At 37.0% G+C, this 21,422-nt stretch overlaps 1 protein-coding gene across 1 annotated transcript; it reads left to right on the top strand.

The window, feature by feature from the left end:
* The first annotated feature begins 8 nt into the window (after positions 1-8).
* Positions 9-20,327, top strand: HERPUD2 (HERPUD family member 2). The gene is made up of 8 exons (XM_009699574.1): positions 9-168; positions 5,948-6,025; positions 9,264-9,377; positions 11,497-11,654; positions 17,182-17,304; positions 17,632-17,955; positions 19,207-19,321; positions 19,664-20,327. The coding sequence occupies exons 1-8, from the start codon at positions 22-24 to the stop codon at positions 19,823-19,825; spliced, it is 1,221 nt and encodes a 406-aa protein (XP_009697876.1). The 5' UTR covers positions 9-21; the 3' UTR covers positions 19,826-20,327.
* The last annotated feature ends 1,095 nt before the right edge of the window (positions 20,328-21,422 follow it).

Here is a 21,422-nt window from a genome sequence, read left to right as displayed (position 1 = left end):
CGGGCCGCCCCTGCGAGCAACATGGACCAAAGCGTGGTGGATCACCCGGTGACCCTCATCATCAAGGCCCCCAACCAGAAGTACACCGACCAGACCATTAACTGCTTTCTGGACTGGACTGTGGGCAAGCTAAAATCTCACCTCTCTAAAGTCTACCCCAGTAAGCCGGTGAGTTGTTGGCCAGACCTTTTTCTTCATCTTTCTCCATCATAAGGCTGGCATTGCAGTAACTTGTGGACAGTCAGCCAAGACTTTCCTTAAGTACTCTGCAAAATAAACAAGAGTCCTACTGCCAGAGAGTTACCTCTGTAAAGGCAATCCGTGGCTGGCTGCTTTCAGGGAAGTTGGCAAAATAAATAGGTGCTCTTTTATATGGTTTAAGAAGATCGCACTGTAGCATCCTGAAAGGTGGTATTGCTGAAGGCACTTATCAATCTCCATTTAACTTCTTTAGGCGCTGGAATTTAGATATGTCTGTTAATTTAAGGTTAATTTCTGTAAATCTAAGAGTTCTGTCTAAAGTAATTACAATACTTAAGCGATATAGCTAAAGTTACTACAATCTAGTGAATTCAGTGAGGTGTGGAGCAGATAGATGTTTATTCATAATGTTATTTGAAACAGGCAATTGAGCAACCTCCAGAATTATTTTCTTTTTTTTTTTTTTCCTCTTTGAAAATCCATTTTCTTGAGGTTGTGCTGCAAACTGTGCTCTCAGATGGTATACAAACTTGTATGACAATTGTGACTGTATTTTGGAACTTTTATAAAAGCTTATGTTTTTTCTTTGTTCGCTGAGGAAGATATGATTCATTTCTAAATTCTTTCATTTTGGCAATTTAAGAAGAGGCTGTGAAAAACCATACACAGAATAGTAGAAAGATAATACTGTACCTGTTTAGAATAGCAGTCATACAGAAGAGTATATATGAAAATTTGTTCCAGAAAACTGTATAAAGGGTGTGACTTTGCCTGCACACTGCAGCAGCGTGTGGGCCATAGACCTTGCTGTAGAAAACATCAGACAAAGGTTGCATTTATGTTGCAGATAATTAGTATTCACCTAGTTCAGTAGAAGAATTATTGGCATTGTTGATTTTTTTTTTTTGGTGGGGGAAGGTGAAATAGTAGCTTTGTGTCTCAAAGAGGATTTCTGCCTTTTGGAGAAAGAAGAAAAGCAGTCAACAATTTAGGCTGTGTTACTGGTACATTGAGATCTGTTAAGCATTATTTGAGTTTGTGGCTTAGTTATTGCTGTGAGTAGTTCTCTGCTGAGAGAGTCTGTCTGCTGTGAAAGAAACAAATGTATGACTTCAGCTGATTGCTGCTTCTTCCTCCTCACTAGAATCTCCTCCTGTGACGTATTTGTGTTTAAACACTAGTTTTCTGACTCATCCTGTGATCTTGCTACGTTGGGCTTCTAGGAAGAATCCTTAATGAACAAGAGGTTTTTATGATGCACTGTAGGTTTTAACCAGTAGTATAATATGAAATTTCAGTTTCCTTGAACATCTATCTTATGTTGAAAACTGATTCCTCAACATGCCTCTTATTATTAAATGACTGATTCAGAATCCCCAAAATTGTTCTGGGTTAAAGAATGAGGAGCTTCTTTAGTGAAAATTATCTCAGTAATTCCAATTTAATGTGGATTTACTGTACTTGCAATTAAACTAACAACTGAACACAGTATTTCTTAGAGCCTTTCAAATTAAAGTAATAACATGGGAGGAGAGGAGGGATGTCTCCTATGTACAGTAAAACTGAAAAGTCTGGTTTTGGCTTGATATGTTTTTGATGTTGAGTGTTACTACTTTTTTCAAAGTTGTTTGAATCTTTGTGCTTTTAGGAGCTTTCATCCCCCTTGCCTTTTTTTTTCTTCTTTTTAAACTAGATCAGTGTCAAAAGCTTGTCGATAAAATTTCAGCATTCTCTGGATATGATAGGTCCTGGAAATAAGTTCTATTACAATGCTGTTTTAAGAGTGCAAGAGTACATCAGAACACAGATGCTCTATATAGGTATTGCAGTGTTCTTGAAGTTAAGGGTGTAAAATAGAAATCAGGTGCTATCGCTGCTATATGTAGTCTTTCAAGTTTTCATATGTGACTTGTACCTCATTCTCCTATACGCATCTGTAAATTAGTCCGTAAACCAATGGTAACTGTAAATGTTGTCATTAAATTTACAATTTATTAGGAGTATATCTTCAGAAAGTGAGGTGGTTAAAATAGGCGAATGAGAAGTAAGGCCTTGAGGCAGTGGTTTTTTTGTGATTTTTTTTTTTCCAGATTAATTTGTGTAAATGACTTTCCTAAATATGTCCAAATTCCAAGTATAGGCAGATTTAAATTGGCTTAGCCGTTATTAAAGTTAGTGTGCTTACTAAAGTAAGTCATTGAATAAATTAAATGGGTTTCAAACAGTATTAAATTGGTTTGTGGGCCTATACTAAGGTTCACATTTGTCAATATTTTTTTTTTCCCCTGACTGGATCAATTTTTCGTAACTAGAGTGCTGCAGTTATAGTGTCCCTAAAAGAAATCTTTATTAAGAAAAGAAAACTTGGAAAATCAACCTGTATGTCTCAATCTGGCAGATCTTACATTCAGTGTGTTAACTGCTGCATCAGTTACACCCATAAACATTAATTCAAAACTGCTGTTTCTCGTTTCCTGTAGTACCTGTCATCTAGTGTGTACTTTGCCCACAGTTCTAACCAGGTCTGGTTGTTTGGATTTTTATTTCCTATGGAAGAACGGGAGAGAGGCCGAGTGAGCAAAAAAAAAAAAAGCCTTGTAGGTGAAACAGGATAGTTCAGAGATTGTCTGTGGTTCTGAAGGAAGTTGCTGCATTAGCTTAGGTGTGGTGGGTTTGGTAGTGTACTGAACGTAGCTAACTTGGACTAAGCGTTGCAGAAGGAGTCTTGCTTGAAAAATGGAAGAAAAAACCCACTAACTGTTGAATTCCTAGTTTTAAATACATACCTTCTGGATTATGATCTGAAAACTGTTTTCCATCTCACTCTGAACTTTAGTTTCTGGAATCATTCTATCTGATGCTATGTGCTTGCTTCTGAAAATGGGGCACTCTAATTATATATATATATATGTATTTTAAAAGTGTTTTTCCATCACAGTTCACTGTTTGGGCTAGCAGTGAGCATGCTGTTCCTTGAAGCAGGAGGTGTGGTAGTGAACCTCCTCTGGCAGAGGATGAGTTGAATGCCTTTTCCATTTACTTTGGCATATATGTGAATTACTGTGCTTCCACATTTATCACCTCTTCTTCCATCTGCATTTAAAAAAACCCCGCGTTTCAGAATTCCAGGATAGCTTTCACCCTTAGAATTGCAAGTGATAATCCTGTAGTGCACAGTTAGGTATTTAAGTTACGTCGGGAGGAATGTGAGGTTTAAGACCTCATCTTCCCCCATTTATGTCTCTAGCTTGCTATCATTAACAGTACTCAATGTATGTGTAACCTTTTCTGTTGTGGTTTTGTAGGGAGCTGAAACGCATTACTGAAGGCTATGTAGTAGTCAGCTTTCAGGGGTCACTTTAATCTAGCAGTTTCTTCTCTGTAAGTTATTCATACTAAAATAATTTGTACTACTAGTATCATGTTTGAGGAGGTACTTAATTAGATGGGGTTGAGAGAAGGTTAATATATAAGGTACTGAAGAGAAGAATCTGAATTTGACCATGTCGAAAGCTGTGTTATGAGTGGGACATGCAAAACGGCACTCCATTGCCGTGTTGGATGATGGTACAAGGATTTGGAGTTTGGGGAGGGGCTTTGTTGTGTTTTGCTTGTTTTAACTGCTTGTCTCTTCCAATTAATCACCAGATAATCTATCTCAGGACCCAGAAACAAGGTTTCTGAGACTTTTCTTCTGGCTCCACTGGTCATTCTAAAGCAACAAGTTTCTCATTTGCAGGAAATCAAAGTTTTCTGTAATCTTGATGCATGCTGCAATTTCTATTTTTTCCAAGAAGGCCCTTCCCGAATACAAAATGCAAGTAAGCTTGTATTGTTAGCAGCCTATTCCTGCTTGAGAGGAGCAACCGAAATGGTACAGTTCAAAAGAACTTAGTCTGACAGGAGAGACAGGCATTTTTTTGTTGTTGTTTTGAACGTAAATAGAAATAATACAGCATTGATGTTGAATTCATTGCAGTATTTTATCCATTGGAGCTGCAAATAACTAATTCCCTCTGTTATGAGACTTACTAAAATAGTGTATTATGTCACTAAATAAAAATACAGAAGACTGGAAAATGATCCTTCAGTAGAAGTGATAAACAGTTTCATACTCTAATAAAATGAGTGTATAAACTGCCACATAAAGAAGTATTTTTAATCATGACCTACTAGTTTGAATTTGGGGAAAAAAGTTAAAGCTAAAGCTTCTCAGATTTAATGTGTACTTTTTATAATTATTTGCTTAGAGTATCTGTAAATTTTTTTCTAGTGATATGACCAGATTTTTGCAGGGAAAAAACAAATTCTGCAGCTTTTCTGTATTCTGCTAAGTTACTGGAAATCTGTAAAAGACTATTGCAAGAAAAAAATAAATCTCAAAACTTTTGTGAAAGCTTTTACTAATCACGGAGATCTGGATCTCAGGTATTTGTAACTTAGTATGAACATGAATACGACTGCAGAGTAGGCCACAGAAGGCTGGGAGAGAAAGAGGAGAGATGTTGTAAGACTAACTGTTTGCGTGATGGGGAAATTCTTCAAATATTTCATGGTGATAATGCGTGTCTGTTCCACTGATGTTAGGCTAGATTTCTTCATTTAGCATTTGCTTATGTTAGTGCTCTCTTTCAAGCAATAAATGCTATTGTATTAATTTAGGATGCAAGCAGTAGTTAAACTGAACTGATGTAACAGTTGGATTCTCTTTAGGGGTGAATATTTAGGAGCTTTTTTTTTTTTAAAGACCTGTTTATTCACATAGTTACAGCATGTTAGTGACCCATGGTATTAAGTCTATTTAATATTAAGACTAAATAGTGTGGACACTGTTTGTTTAAAATTCTTTCTGACAGCATAAATTGAGTTGAGTGGGGTTGGGGTTTTTGTTTTGTTCTGCCTATTGCTTTAGCGTACTGGACATCTTATAGTAGATGGGTACCGCAAATAGTTTTCTTCTTTTTAAAAGAATTTCGTCATTATCTCTTCTGTGTAGCATAGTTAAAAGTTACTACCTTATGACTAGTGTACTGCTTGTTTAAAAAAATTATTTTTTAAAAATCTTTGTGTGCATTACTAAGGTATTTTAAACTGGAAGTGTAGGAACAGGCAAAAAAGCCTACCAAAGTCTTAAGGCTACATTAAAAAAAAAAGAAAAAAATCCTTTTGCTGCTTCATGCTTTTTAATGCTTTCCTTGTTGTTTCCTCTTGTGTGTGGGGGTTTTCTTTTTTTTTTATTTGGTGGGGGAGAGGGGTTGGCAAGGGGCAGGCTGGGGGCAGGGACTAATAACAGACATGTCTTGATGAGAAAGATTGAAATTTGTGCACTTCTGCATATTTTCATTATCATTCCATCATTCTACTAACTATATTTTTGCTGTTTTTTTTTCCTTTGCCCCTGCCACTCTTCCATCTACTTTTTCAGCAAGTGCCTGGGAATGGGAGCAGGGTAAAGAGCAAATCTTTTTTTAAAAGAAAGGAATTTTTGAAAATACCTGATAGTTTTCTTGAGCACCGTTTGCCAGTTAAGTGTTGTTAATTGCTATGGCACTCTTGCTGAGTGCATAATAGAATTCTTTTTCAGAATTAATTTGCGAGTTGGACTTGTGGAGCCTCTGAAATGTTTTTAAGGCTATCTGTTGGTGGTTGGAATTATAAGGGCTTTTCTCATCTGCAAATGTTGTCTCCAGCTGTATATCTGTACAGCAGGAAAAAGCTAAATTCCTTTCTTTGTCCCATCTCCTAGTCTACAAAGGATCAGAGACTGGTGTATTCTGGCAGACTGCTTCCTGATCATCTGCAGCTGAAAGATGTTCTCAGAAAAGTAAGCTTTATATCAACACCATATGATATTTGATCAAAACCCCTTTTGGGGAAACAGGAATTTAGATCTGTGTTGTTTAGCTTCAAATTTTCATTGTTGTATTGAGAGATGTAACCACATAATACTGATATGTTCTGGAAAATGTATTTTCAAGTATCCCTTCTATGTAGGATTGTGATACTTGTGGATTGAGGCATGTTTCCGATTGGTGGGAGAGCAAGTAGGCCATTTAAGCCCCAAACAAGTGATATGTAGTGTTGAGTGACTTCTTTGGATGATCCCCACTGTGATATAAATGCAATCACTTAAGAGCTGTGTTGGTTTGGGACATCGTTTCATTTCTTGTACGTACTTAAATCCAAGAACTTGCATTAAAAATGGCACTTGTGTAAGCAAGTTAAGGGTAATATATTTATATGCAAAGCCAGAATTCTAAATTCCTGAATGGTTTTGCTGGGAAAGCTATTTGTTGTCCTGGTTTTATTTATCAGCTGTTAACCATTCCTGATGATGTTTGAAAGTTTGTTGGTTCTTGCGTTTTTTATTTATTTTTTTTTTTATTCTGCTGGTTCATCTTGGAAAAAATAATTTTACTAATCTAGCTTTGGATTCTTCAGTCAACATTTAAGTTAAATCCAAATTCTGAATGCACGTGACATTGCATGTAGGAAGTCTTGAAATACATGCACTTAGTTTTCAAATCGGTTCAAATAGATGCTACCAATAGGGACTTCATTAAGTTAGTAAAGTTCTTAAAAGTGTGTAGAATGAGATGATGTTTAGGGCAGATTATCAAGAACTTTGTTTTAATTTAGGTGGTAATAGAAAGCATAATGCATTATGTTGAGTAGTCTTTAAACTCCTTGTAAACTGATCAGGATGCATCAATCACTGTATTTGGAAAATACTTTAGGTCATTACACAAGTACACAGTTTTTAACCCTCTGAAATGGGTAAACTCTGTAATAGAGTACCTAGGTGTTGGTAGGGATACTTTCTTGTAATGTATTGAGGTAAAAATCAAAGTACAGACTGCAAGAGTGGTGGGTTATATTTTGATATTTAGTATGGAGGAAAGTCTGTAAAAGAGAATAATGCTTTGGTGAAAGTGGGCAGCTGAACTTCAGTATTAAGTATAGAGAAACCAATGCAGAGGAGTCTTGAGTATTGCTTGAGCAGACTAACACTGATTTTACTTTATAATCTTCATTCTAGAACAGATTTTTGGATTTAACTACTTACAAAAAAATGACTGAAATTTACTATGTATAGGTTTATTAGAAAACTGGAGCTGGACTATTGCCAACTGGTATGTGTCCTGTACCTCTTAACACTTCATGAAAATGCTTCTATAACTTACCTCAAAGCTTAATTTTGGTGGTTAAGGACAAAGTGAAGTCTGAATCCCTTAAATGCACTTGGCCTGCTTACAGTAGACTAGTTGCAGGAAACAATTTCAAACCTTGTTTATGTGCTAGAGGAGAAACTTTGCGTAATGTCCTCCTTCACTATACAGGTGCTGTATTTGACTTTAAAGAGATTTTGGTAGCTATAGGCATTGGGTTTAGTTAAATTTCATTAATTTAGAAACATACTCATAAGTCTTAAATTTGTGTTGGAAGAAGAGGAGTTTATTGTGCTCAAGCTTTTAAGAGCTTTTGGAAAAAAGGTATGATTACTCTCAAGTTCAATCTCATTCTCTGCCATATTCGTCCTACTTGATTGACTATAAATTCGTAATATTATCTGAGGATTTACTAAATCTCTCAATTTAGCTTTGTGATACTTGCTCTTTGATACTGAGCAGTGTCATTTTGCTGGTATGAAATACCTTGAGGCTGGAAGTTGTGACACTCTTCAAGTATCACGGTGTCCAATGTTATGTATAAACAGAAGTACATTACAATAAACTGTCGCATTGAATAAAGCTGTACACTGTAAGCTTACAAGTAGTATGTCTAGCTTCCTTTGCCTTCCCAAGTTCTTATCTAGAAAGAAGGAAACTAGGTTAAAGGCTTTTGATGTGGTCAGAACGCTGATCACCCGTGTTCAGTGTATTCTGGTAATTGTTTGCTGTCACTGACTGGTAAGAAATTGCACTTATTGTAATAGTGAGGCTGTGCTTGGGGCTAGAGAGCGATGCATGCGGAGGAGTTTAAATGAATGTGGGTTTGGATAGGCTATGTTAGCAGTAATGCACAATGGTGTATAAAAGCAGTTATCCGGTTTTCTTTATTCCTAAAGATTAAAACTTTAAAATGAGTAAAGGTGTGTTTTAACGTATTTTTTAATAGTTTAAAAAAAAACCCCAAAGCCTATATTTCTAAATGTCATCTCATTAAAAACGGCAGCTTGTTTGCACCATGCTGATTTCAGGAGAGGACAGAGGGTTTTCTTGTTGCTTTTCTTGTTTAAAATTTGGCTACAGAGGAAGCTGTAGTGTGCAAATTAAATACATAGTCATAGCTGTTCTTGTTGCTATGGCCATATAAGCTTCAGGCGTGCTGATACAACGGGGTGTGTTCATTTGGTACAGTGAAACAGCTTCAGACTGAAGTTGTGGCATCCATGTTGGGGGGGGGAGCATATTCATGAAGAATTGGTGTGGGCTGATTACCTGCATCCTGACATGGCTTCAAGGGACTTTGAATAGCGTTCCCTCAGTGTGGAATATCTGCAGGGTCTCTTCAGTTGGGCATCTGGAAGTTAGGCTTGAGCCAAGCTTAGACCAGAACGAGTGGAGGCAGTGACGGGTACATTTTTCTTATCTTGGTCTGCTTGTGGAATTCCAGCACATACATTTTTCATTTAATCCGATGTCTTTATTGAATAACTCTTCATTAGTTCTCAATGCCAATGTAAGCATTTAAATTTAGGGAAACCGAGCCCTGTGGAGGGTTTGAGATTTTTCCAAAATAAAAGTTAAAGCTTATGATGTACTTCCTCATGTTCCTTTGTGTGGTCTTCCATTGGTTCTGCCGTGCTGCAGTTTTAGGGGAAACTGGGGGTAAGTGAATGTTCAATATGTTGTTGTGGACAGCTACTAGAAAACATTAGGTGTGAAACAGTAGGCTTCTCTTGCCCTAGGCTCGAATTTTACTTTATGGTCTCTCTGTTTTGTATAATGTTTCTTTACTGATTGCAAATGCAACTTTGAAAGTGAGTTTTTAAAGACAGTTTTTGTTTGTAAATTTCTCAAATATTGTTGCTTTAGCTCTTCAATTTCTTTAATTTTTAGCAAGATGAATATCATATGGTTCATCTGGTATGTACTTCCCGGACACCCCCAAGTTCTCCAAAACCCAGCACCAGTAGAGAAGGTCACGGAGCTTCAACCTCCAGCAGTAGCTCAGTGAGTTTTTTTTCATACACAGGACATGAATTTCTTCTACGCTGAGGAAGCCTTCCAGGAATTTCTCTTCTAACTCTTAAAATTTGACTGTAAAATAGTATGGTGAAAGTAGAGCATGCCATATGAATTTGTACAATTAACTTGATTATTTAAGGGTGCCACTTTATTTAAACAAAGATGACCTTTTTCCAAATTGTGACAGAATTATGTTTATTAGATGATAAAGCACTACTTTTTCTAAGCTGTTCTTTCTTTTTAACACTTTATCGAAAAGTACATTTTCCTTTCTCTCCATATCCCTGTATCTTTGGCAGAAATTGAGCAGTGTATTCAGATTTAAAAAAAAAAACAACAACAAACCAAACCTAAGTTCTGATTTAATTTGTGGAAATCTGTACCACTGAAGAGAGACCAGTCAGATTAGTGCCCTTATTGGGAGACAGACAGGTGGAGCTTGGCCAGTGTTCATTCTGCTTGGCAGGAATTGGCCAGTACTTATGTAGTAGCTTCAAGGTGGTCTTAGTGAGAAGTAGAAAGTGTTCTTAACGTTTTGTTAGTTAAGCTGTTCACAGAACGCTTTTGTTTAGGGTGTTTTGAGCCTTCCCCTCTTCACACCCTCCAGAAATGTTGGTGTTCTTTGGTTGTGCTCTGTTTTAACAGAAGTGCAGTTAATGTTTATGTTGATGACTTGATTGTCATTACTGTAATTCTCTTAGCTTTTTCCAGAGTTGACAGTGACACTAAGTGACCCTTGAAAGTTAGTCAGAAAGGAATGTATGCAATACTATTGTAGGTATTTTTCATCTGTAGTGTGTTGATAATCAGTGTATGAGAAATACCTTTCCAGTAATAAGCTGTCTTCATTCTTCTGTTGATAATGTACAGTTTCAGACGACTGTGTGACAGTCAGAAACATGAGCAGTTTAAGCAATAGTAGAGAGTGGACAGTGGTTACATCATCTTTTTGAAAGCTGTATTTGTATCTCTGTTTGCAAGCAGGACACAGGGGGCCTCCTTTGTGATGGTTTTGTTGTTAATGTAGATCAGTGGTAAATGTTGTATTTAAATGACTGTATTAATGATTGCTTAAAACAGTCAGTATGCACAGTGTTAAGTTCAAAATACTTTGAAGGAAACAACCGAAACCCAAAGCTTGAATGGCCTTTGTTCCTCCATTTATATTTTTTTTAAATTTTTATTTTCCCCCACTGTCTAGTGGTAAATTTTTCTTGTTTTCCTTTGTAGGGCAAATGTGATATGGATGTCATAAGTAATTGCACCTCCTCACTTCCTGAGTTGTCAAAGTTGAAGAGGATTTTTCTACTGAGTAAACGTTACAGTAATGCTTAGCAACAGGATCTGGGGACTTACTAAAACTAAAACAATGCATCTCAGTGACCAGATTGCAGCCTCGTTATGGTGACAAAATAATCTAGGAGAGCTAGCTGTTGTCCTGCTTCCGGGGTTAAGTATTGATCTTGGAAAGCATTGCAGGTCTGACACACGTGTTTTAGGTGTGTTTCTGGGAGCCGAAGTAGTTCCTAGCTACTTCCCTATTCCCCCCCCTTGCCCCCTCCCAGCAGTGAGCACAGCAATTTAGATTGGGCAGCTGGCACAGTGGAGAGGATGATGAGTAGAAGGGGGAGCTGAAGACCAGGTTAAAGGAATGATATTTTAAGCCACTGCAGGCACTGTTGTTTCTGAATATAGAGTCATGTCCTGAGGTTGTAGTTACTTTTGTTAATGATAGCCACTAGATTTTTTTTTTGCTGCTAAATATTCTTTCGATTAAGCTTTAGTTTGGTTCAGCTTTTTGAAACTTTGATTCCCAGTGACTTGTGGTTTTCTCTGGAACCTATCAACTCTTGAGTCTTTCTGAAAACTTCACTTTTTTCATATGTGCACCTGAGTGCAATTTTGAATTTCTGTTTTTACTAAAGGCTTGCCAGAACCAATAAACCCCAGAAGACTACTTGCCTGGTGCTTATATTCTCAACTTGTGACAAAACATTAAAGCAAATAGTTTTTTGTTGTTTTTTTTTTTTTTTTTTAAGACACAGTAGTAAGTCTTGTAAATGTGACAAAAAGATCCCCAACCTCAATTTTATTTATTTTTAAGAATTTAGACCGTTCTGGATCAACTGCTGCCTCACCCACAAACCAAGAAACTTCACCTACATCTCTGAACGCTAGTGCAGATGGAGTGAGGCGTCGTAATCTTCCACAAGCACAAAGCAATCCCATACCAAGCCACCAGTTCCCTTATTTAATGCAAAGGTAAGTGAGATTGAAGCATTCCTCAGCTCTTTGATACTCTTTAAAGTACTTTAAATGTTCAGTTACAATTATGTTTCTTTCACAGTCTGCAAAATGATTTGGCTAGTTCATATTGAAGCATAAGTTACATGAGAAACATTTTTCGTATGAACATTAATGTTTTTAGCCAGGAGTCAATCAAAGATTAAGTGTTCTTGGTGCTCCCCTTCACCCTGTTTTTTATTTTTTTCTTTATGGTTTCTGCCTTCAACTTTCTGTTGATAAGTGCAGCTGTAATACTTATCTAGTGGATGTAGTTCATAATGTAACTGATAAAATTATTGCTTCTGGTTGCTTTTTCTAGTCCTTTACTATAATCATCAACACTAAATTCTTACCAGAATACAGTTTTTGACACAAGAGGTATAACCTCTGTAGGAATGATACACAGGTGTCTTGAGTATCTGTAAGTGCTTGTGTACCTACAACAGAATTTTAAATTATTTTCATACATGCCAATGAAATGTAACCAGTGTATGCTTCTAGGTCAGATCTGTTTTTACATAACTTTCAAAATTCTGTTCTTTTGTGCTTAAAAAGGAGCTTTAGGAATTTTTAACCCACGTGACCTTTGCAGCTTCTTAAACATTTTTTTCTTTTTTTCCTCAAGGGGAAAAAGGAAGGATGGTACATTCTGAGATGATAGCTGTCACTTCCTCAGGGAACACTTTCAAGACTTCTTTCTCACAAGGCATTCCCCCAGTACTGTGTAGATTTTAGGGATTTTCTTTGGAGAAAGTTGAAACAAAAACCCCTATGAACCTGCTAACAGTAACAATTGTTTGTCACTGGAAAGAAAACAGCTGTCAAGAACTGTTGAAAATTTATTTAGTTTCAGTGCAATTTACATGCTTTCCTGTTAGAGTTAACCTAGACTTTACTAGTCTTAGTAGTTTTCATCCTGAATTCCTTCAGATCCTTTTTATTTTTTATCTGAAATGCACTGTCTACTGGGAAGGAATTGCCTTTGCAATGAGTGGAGCACTTATGTTGTTCTGACCACATGCATCTCCGCAGAAGTGGTTAGACTTGCCTTTATGACAAAGTTAGGTGACACTAGGTTGTCTGTCAAGACTGCTGTTTACTGTAATGTAAATTAATTCCAGAAACGTTTTATTCTATGTTGTGTAAATTACTAATCTGTAAGAAGTTTTAATGTTTTTCTAATTAGCTTTTCACATAAACGTACTCTGAGAATGAGTGTTTTGTCAGTATGCATGGTGAACTGAATAGGCTATGGCCTCCAAAAAGGATTGAGAGGAGTGGATTTGTAGACTGAAAGAGGTGGTAAGAACCTGACATCAACACTGCACATATTTCAGGCTTTTCCGTCTGTCTTGGACTATCTCTAGTTTGGTCACATTTATTTGTGCCTAAGGTGCATTAGCAGTGCACCTAAATCACATCTTTAAATTTAGTGTAATCCAAAAGGAATCCAGGTGGTGATCCAAGAGCATTCTGTGGTGCAAACAAAACTGTAGTAAGAGGAAGTGACTGGAGATTTGCTTCAGAAGTGCCTTCCTGATCTGAACAGAAATGCCAAAATAAATGAACACTAAATAATCTTAGCTCTCTTTTGTAAAAGTAATTTGATGAAACGCCATCAGAACGTAAGGTAGATGTTGGAGACTGCTGGGCACTGGGTCTGCTCAACTCCAAACAGTCTGTGCCAGTGCCTGCTGTAGTCTGCGCTCTGCTTGAAAAACCCTTTTTGATGCTTTCAATAATCTTTTCACATGTGTCTGTTTTTGCTTCAGGGCACTGCTACTTGTATTCCAGCAATAAGAAATGCCTTCTGTTTTTTAGCTGCTGTCTTGAACATCATTTGGGGCAATGAAATCTAGCTTTAGTGTAATTTATACACAGACTGAGACTTGTTAGGAGCAGTGAAGATTCGTAGGTGAAACTTGCTTTGCCTTGTGGATTTTTCTTACCGTTTTGTGACCAAAGACACTTACTCTGGCTGCATAGTAAACTACAGGTGCCACTGATGGGGAAAGGTCTCCAGATGTTTGAAAATGTATGTGAGCATCAGGTTTCTTTGAGCATTTTGCAACACTTTCATTAGTAATGTAATTTGTGCAAATAAGTAACACGAATGTTACATGATTAAATGGTCGTTTTGATGGGTTTTTTTCAGCTCCTGGCACAAAGCTTCAGTGTGTGAGTTGAATACCCTTTGGGAAAACAGCTAATCAGACTGTTAAAATATTACAGAGAAAGTGATTTAAAACTTCCTGTTAGTGTTGAGCTTTTATAAATGTTGTTTTCTAAAAATCTACACTTGAGGTGGGACTGAGCATGTAGTTTATATATCTGCCAAGTTAGTCTTTTGCCGTGGAGAGCGAGCACAGCATTGTCGGCCCCTGTGGACTTAGTCGCAGAGCAGGGCCCTGCTGTGCTACACAGGTACAGACAGAACAGATGGGCTCAGTCCTGGAATGGCTTGCATTTCAGATTGGAGAGTACTTGGAAGCAGTAAACAGATGAGAAACATCAAGGCAGTGAGATGATTTGTCAAGTGTGGGCAGCCCATCTAGTGAAATGTTTTTGTGTTGTGTACATAGTAGTGTTTGAAAGCGAACACAAAATGATGTACTGGCAGCATGCAGTTATGTTCTAGCACATAAATACCTTGCTTCATCAGTAGCCCTTGCTTGCTCTATTTTTGTTTTTTTTAAGTAACAAATAACATAGTGGAGGATATTGAAATACCTCTTGAAGTTGATATCCCAGGCTCATGTGAGACTAGCACTAAATGAGATGTCTTTGTGGGTCAAGGTCATTCAACAAATGCAATTGTTGTCAGTCATGCAGATGACAGAGATTGAAAATTTAGTCTGATTAAAAAAATCTTATTTTTCCACTAGTACTGAGCAATATTTTCACAATGACACTAGCTAACTAGTCTGATCTTACCCTCAAATTGAATCCCAGTTAGCTCATTTTAGACCAAGAGAAGTAATTCTGAGCTTTCTAGCAATTTAAGGAGTAGCATACCTCTTTCTTTTCTGAATATTCTCTACCATTTGAACCTTAAGAACTGTCTTCTGACTTATCTAACTGCTCTTCTACTGTCTGCTCTGCTTTGTCCTCCAGTCTTGGAATGCCTGTGCCCTATTCAATTTGCTTCTCTGCTCTTGTGCTGTTGCTGCCGTTCTTTTGAAATACTCTGCTTCCTGCCTCTCTCTCCTGCTTTTGGAAAAAGATGAGGAGAAAGCACATGCTACTTTCCTTTTTCTTCTAATAGCGAGCTGGCTTGCTTAGCTGAGAAGAGCGCCGTCCTTTGGAGAGGTTCTTCTCACTGGAATACTTTACACTGTGTTTAGAGTTGTTCCTGAATTTCATAAGCTAACTTATTACCCTGGCAGCTGTAATGGCTGTATAATTGGCAACATCTGCCTCATTCTGATTTTTGATGAGCAAACAAAATACTGCTGTACTAGTTGGCATTCTAAGCCAGAAGCCAATTCTTGAATATTGATGACTACTTTTTCTCATTAATGGAGTCAGATCTTGAAAAGTTAAGTCTTCTCAAAAAGTTATGTCTCCTAGAGAAGCTGTTGTAAAAAAGGGAAAAAACAAACAAACAAAAAAACCAAACAAACAAAATCACCACTGCAAAGTATTTCAATGGGAGAGAAAAGAACATGACATAACTAAAGTCTTTTGTGGTTTGTTTTCATTGACTGGCTTCTTAATCTACTATTAAGCTTTAAGACATCAAGAAGGCAACTTCCAATAGAGTTTGGAAGAAAGTAGAGACTCAAATCCTGTAATATTTCTGAAAGGTGTATCTCTGAGGGAGAGCTGTTAGCCTGAGGCGTCTCAGCTTTTGTTGAGCTCAACTTAGCAGTTTTAAAGAACAACCACCCTAAAATCTGTAACTGATGAGAATAAGAATTGGTAAATTCCTGCAGGACTAACTCGGGTAAGTTGGGTAGCAGTGCTTATTGGTGACTGAGCTGGAGAGATAGCTGTGGTCCTGCCTGTTCTCATCCCCATGTGATGTTCTACCTGCTTGAAATTGAGACATTGCTCAGTGATTTGTCACAACGTAGTACTTAACGACACCCATGTAGAATATTTGAATAATCTTTTCATTGTGAGGGTCAGTGTTTTATGAAGTTTGGAGGAATCTTGTTTCTCAAAGTGTTTGCCAGTTCAGGGGATGGAAAAACACGTTCTTAAAGCTTGCAGCCATAAAGATAAAAACATGATTGATGTTTTTCAGTAGCAACTTGACAGCTTTGTTTTTCTGACATGTTAATTATGCATAAATAAGTAGCATCGGCAGGGCTGCCAGTTCACCCTTGCGATTTTTGAAAGAAACCTAGAGTATGATTATCTCAGTTTGTATGTGGTATCAGTAAAATAGCCCCCCCCCCAAAGTATTTTCCAAACAGGTTATGACTAAATAAAACATGACAGTTTTAGCAGAGGTCATGGAGTTGCATGGCAGACTCTTGTCCAGAATTACAGTGAAATACTTACTCATGTGTAACACAGAGAAAAGATTTTAATGTCTTCCTCCTATCTTTCTTTCTGGGCATGTCTTGCATATCTGAATGCCTGGTAGACTAATGAAATCTCTTGGTGATGTCTTTGCAGGGAGTGCCTTACTTAGGGAACAGGTTTAGTCTGTAGTACAGTTAAAGCAGTCTCAGCTTTTGCTACCTGCAGCCTGAATAAACTTTTCTTCATGCTTTATGCTCTCGTGCTGTCCTGAAAGATGTCCTGGTTTACTACAGTTCACTATATCAAAATCTTTAGGGGAAAAAGTCGGAAGTCTTGCCAAAACATGCTGTATGCTCTAGGAGGTTAGAGAGGCTAAGAGGTTTAAAAGCAGCCAAAACCAAACCTAAACCTTATCTATAGGAACTTTATATCTCTTGCATGCGAACCAGAGTTAAAAGCCCATAGGGAGGAGAATCTCATATGCTCAAAATATTGAGGGGGGAGGTAAATCATTTTCAGTGTTCTTAGTTGCAGTGTTTAGAAGCTGTATTAGTTGCCTTTGCTCATGTTCATTTCTTCCTGTCTTTGATCACAGTGGTATTTCAAGTTTTGGTTCTAAAAGAAAGCTATAGAAGATGCTAAGTTTTCCCTTTACAGCTCCTGCAGCAATTTTAAGGGTGGCCTCTGAACTTAAAAGGAATTGTATGGAAGAATTTCTGCAGTCATATGCAATTTTAAAAAAATTTCAACATAGTTTTGCCCCAGAGATACAGCTAGTGACAGACTTTGAAATTCAAAAACATAAATCCTCTTTCTGTAGAAATAACTATGCTTATTAATTTCTTGTATGAAATTACAGTGCATTTTTGGTAATAGGTTGGATGATCTCCCTACATGTTGTTTCAGTCCTATTTTAATGCATTATTGTAGGGGGACAAATGAAAGGAAAAATGCTAATTTGTTTTTTAATAGTGCATTTTATAAATGTGGCAATTTAGAACTGAGTATTTTTCTTTAAATCATTTTCTAGCAATATAGGCAACCAATTTCCAGGCCAAGGTGTTCCTGCTGGATTTTCCATGTATCCTGCATTCAGTCCCTTACAGATGATCTGGTGGCAACAGATGTATGCACGTCAGTACTACATGCAATAGTAAGTCTGGATTATCTTAGGTAGTACTGAGTTACACTAATAAAAGGAAGGTATTAAAAACTTAAATGATATTTGCAGGATTAAAGTGTCTGTATTTATTTTGTCTGGCTATGCTGTTTAATGCTAAGTTTTGTCCAGTAAGTTATGAAATGCAGTTTTGGATTGGAATTAATGTATTAATAAGTAAAGATTTAAGGGAAAATGCAGTTTATTTTGGCATCTATTACATCTGAATCCTTGTTTTTATTAGTGTAGAAAAGACAAGAATAAGCTTAGAAATTTTGGTGCATGTTTTTTGACAAACCAGTTTTATGTTTAAATTTTCAGCCAAGCTGCTGTTTCAGCCCAGGTGACTTCCAGCACCGAGCCAGTGAGATCTGCAGTTGCCCAGGCTGTAAATTCAGAACATGCTCCTCCAAATGAGCCTGCAGCAGCACCAAATGTAGCTGTCCAGGAGAACAGGCCTGTAAACCCAAATGTTCAGATGAACGCACAGGGTGGCCCGGTAGTGAATGAGGAGGACTTCAACCGGGACTGGCTGGACTGGATGTACACATTCTCTAGAGCAGCAATTCTTCTAAGCATTGTATACTTCTATTCTTCCTTCAGTCGATTTGTCATGGTAATGGGAGCCATGCTGCTGGTTTATTTGTGAGTACAACAGTTGAGTACAGCTGCAGATCTGATATGTGGAGTACGATGCTAGTGTATAATCCATTGAAACTGAAAAATTACCCAAATGCAAAAGTTTAGCCACTGCTACTTTACAGTATTTGGGGGGGAGATGTTTAAAAAAGAAAAAAAAGTTCAAACAAGTAGAGAAGCAGATATGAAAAAAGAGGTAATACTCAGAACATTTTTACAGTAAGTTGGATACCACTTATACCTGAAACACAGTACTCTGAAATGGTGGTGGTGTTAACACAGCAGTATTGTAGAAATGTAGAGTTTTGGGATACAAATCTAGAAGCTGGGAGTGAGAGGAGGGAAGTTCATATAAGTCAAGTGTATGTTTGCATAAACTCAAAACACTTACTGCTTGAATATGAAGGGAAAATTGCAGAGCTGAGCTCATTTATATTTCAAAAATAACATACGGGATTTGTGCAGTGAATTGTGTTAGGCAGAGTTAAGGTCGTGCTCCTGCAACGGTGGGTACTAGATCTGGTAGAATTGCAGGGATGCAAAAAAATTTTTTTTACAATACATCATAAAGACGTGAGCTGCTTTCTGTTTTATTAAGAAGTACCAGTACTGTTGTCATCACCTCCTTTTATATATGAAAATGCCTTAGTGATGTAAATAGAAGTGGAAAATAGCAGTAATGCTTGATATTTTGGGCTGATGTCATTCATTGAGAGTTTCCTTACATTGTAGTCTCAGTCCTCACGAGAACTGTTCTGTTTCTCATGCAGATATAATGGCTGAAATCAGAATATAGACACTTGAAAATGTAGCAGAGGCTTATTTAACTTACAGTGGTAATGTGATTCAAGCCTTAGCTGAAGTTTAAATTCTTTTTTTCCACAGAAAATCAACTTTAAACTATATTGATTTTCAAAGGCAGCCTTAATTAACTTAAGTATTTACAAACAGGGAGGAGACCCAAAAGAAGTATCTTACACATTTAATCTCCTAATCAAGGTAAATTATTCATCTTCTGGAATGGAGGGCTGTGAACAGCACTACTGAAACTTAAAGAGCAGCTCTTATCAAGACCTTTCTTAACCCAGACATCAAAGAATAGCAGTTCAATCTAGAAGTAAGACTTGCAGAAAAATACATGTAGCTGCATTCCTTTGAAAGTACTTGAAGAATTAACTACGGTAGTTAGCTGTAGCAGAAAATTTTTTTTGTTCTTTTCAAAAGAGAGGTTTTCAACTGTTCCATTTTCTTACATAGACACCAAGCTGGATGGTTCCCCTTTAGGCAAGAGGGAGGCCAGCAGCAGGCAGCCAATAACGTAGAAGTGAACCGTGATGGGCAACATGCAAATAATCCTGATCTTGAAGAGATGGTGAGTAAGGGCAGACATGTCTTTTGAGGCTCCTATGGATTATATTGTAAAGTATGCTGTAATGCCTGGACAGAAAGTCAGCTTCTATGAAATGCAGTCGGTTTAACCAGAAAGCTTTCAGCATTGTCCTCAGTGTTGTGCCTGCTGCTTAAATTCTGGTTTTTTTTTCCAATCTGATAGTTACTGCTTGTCTCTGCTTCAGTCACAGACTTTCCTTATGCTAGTTACTCTTCAGGACGTGGTTCTGAGAGAAGCTATTTAGTGTAGGAAGATACTTCTGGTTACCTTATGCCAGAGCTCTGAAAAGAAGCAGTTGAATTGCTTCAATTTCTGTTTTTAAAGGAACGACTTATGGACGATGGCATTGATGAAGACAGCGGAGAAGATACAGGTGAAGATGCCAACACAGAGCAGCAGCCTGGATTCATGGCTTCTGCTTGGTCCTTTATCACAGCCTTCTTCACATCACTTATCCCTGAAGGGCCTCCACAGGTTGGCAATTAAAGTGGAAAAGGAACTGTGTCAGGCAGCCTCAGTAGCCATACATAGAAGTGGAGCAGATTCTAGAGAGTGTTTTAAATACAGTGCAATTTCTGGAAATTTATAATGTTATCTTTTTTGATCACAATGTACAAAAATGTGTATTTTTTTCTTTCGGCTTTCTCATGCGTTGAGTATTTTAAGCACAAGTGGACTACTAAATGCTTTCTTTAAGATTCTTCTTTTTCTGAAGAATAAAATGTAAAGATACTGGTCTTCCATGTTTTATTTTAATTTCAAGTGTGTATTATACTGAGGCAAAAAGCTTGCACTTCGTCGCACCATTACCTCTTTAAAGAGCTGTTAAAAATACGAATGTTGACATACCTTTCTGAATGCTATCAATTAATCTGAATAATATATCTTGTGTTAGTTTTATGCAGGGTATGAATTATCACCTGGGATTTGGAGTTTGTATCATTCCTGAAAGAATGCTTTAAACACAAGGATTACTTGTTAATGGCGTGTTGTCTTCATGCCACAAAATACTAAGCCTCTTCTTGTACGTTTAGAAAGCTAAAAGCTTTTTCTCGAGGCTTATACTGAGGTTTGTTAAAGTTGGAGATGTTTGACAGCTCTTCAAAGACAATTGACAGTGATGGGATAAACCTTAAATGTTTGATACATACAGTACTTTTTAAGAAAAATATAGGTGTACTGGGGAAAAACATGTACATTAGGTTTTTCTAATAAAAACTGTTACGGTAACTCTTTTGGATGTTTATATGCATACTTGAATGCAAACAACTAAATAGTGCATCATGAAGGGTTGAGGATATGATTAATTTGAGAGTGGAATAAAGTTATCATGGTGGCATTACTGGTATTGACTAAAGTGGTATGTTTGTAGCAGCACATACACAATTGCGGGTGTGATCTCAGCAGCAGGATATCGATAAGATACACAATATAAGAATACAATTCTTTTACTTAAGTAACCTAATTAAAACTGAGAAAAGAAAAACTGTACGTGAGATAAAGCACAGTGCTACTGTCAGGTTTTCGGTTGCTTTCTTTAGATTTTAATCATAGTCAAGAAGTTACATTTGGTTTTGTTCCTAATTCTGAAGTTATCATGTGCTATCTAACTTAAAAATAGCTGCAAAGATTCTGTTATACTACAACCAAAAGAAAGCCTATCCCACTTTCTAATTTCCAAGTACAGGGCAAAGCTCTTAAATAGGTCTGAACAAGTGAGAAATAGGGGTTTATTTTTTGCTTGCTCATGTTGAACTGCTGAAGCTATGCAGTGAAATTTTAAAACTTGATAAATTTTCTTTGCATTTATGCTCTGAAGCATCTGTCAGGAATTCTAGGCCTTATTGAAAGGTGACTGTCACTTGGAAAAAATAAATTTTTTGGTTTTAATTTAAACAGCTTAAATATTTTTTTGAGTTACAAAATAATTCTCATTTACAAATCTGTCAGAAGAAGAGAAATATGTAAGTCTTAAAAGCATCAATTATTTGCTGTATAGGCAGCAACGATGAATAAATCATGTTTAATTTTGATGTTTTACTCCTGTGTTACTCTGGAGAGCTGCTCTCAGTTTAGGTTCTTT

Source organism: Cariama cristata, unplaced genomic scaffold, assembly GCF_000690535.1.
Source record: "Cariama cristata isolate BGI_N322 unplaced genomic scaffold, ASM69053v1 scaffold16454, whole genome shotgun sequence".
Lineage (NCBI taxonomy): Eukaryota > Metazoa > Chordata > Aves > Cariamiformes > Cariamidae > Cariama > Cariama cristata.
The sequence above is the reverse complement of the archived record's forward strand: the minus strand, read 5'-3'. Positions and strand labels throughout refer to the sequence as shown.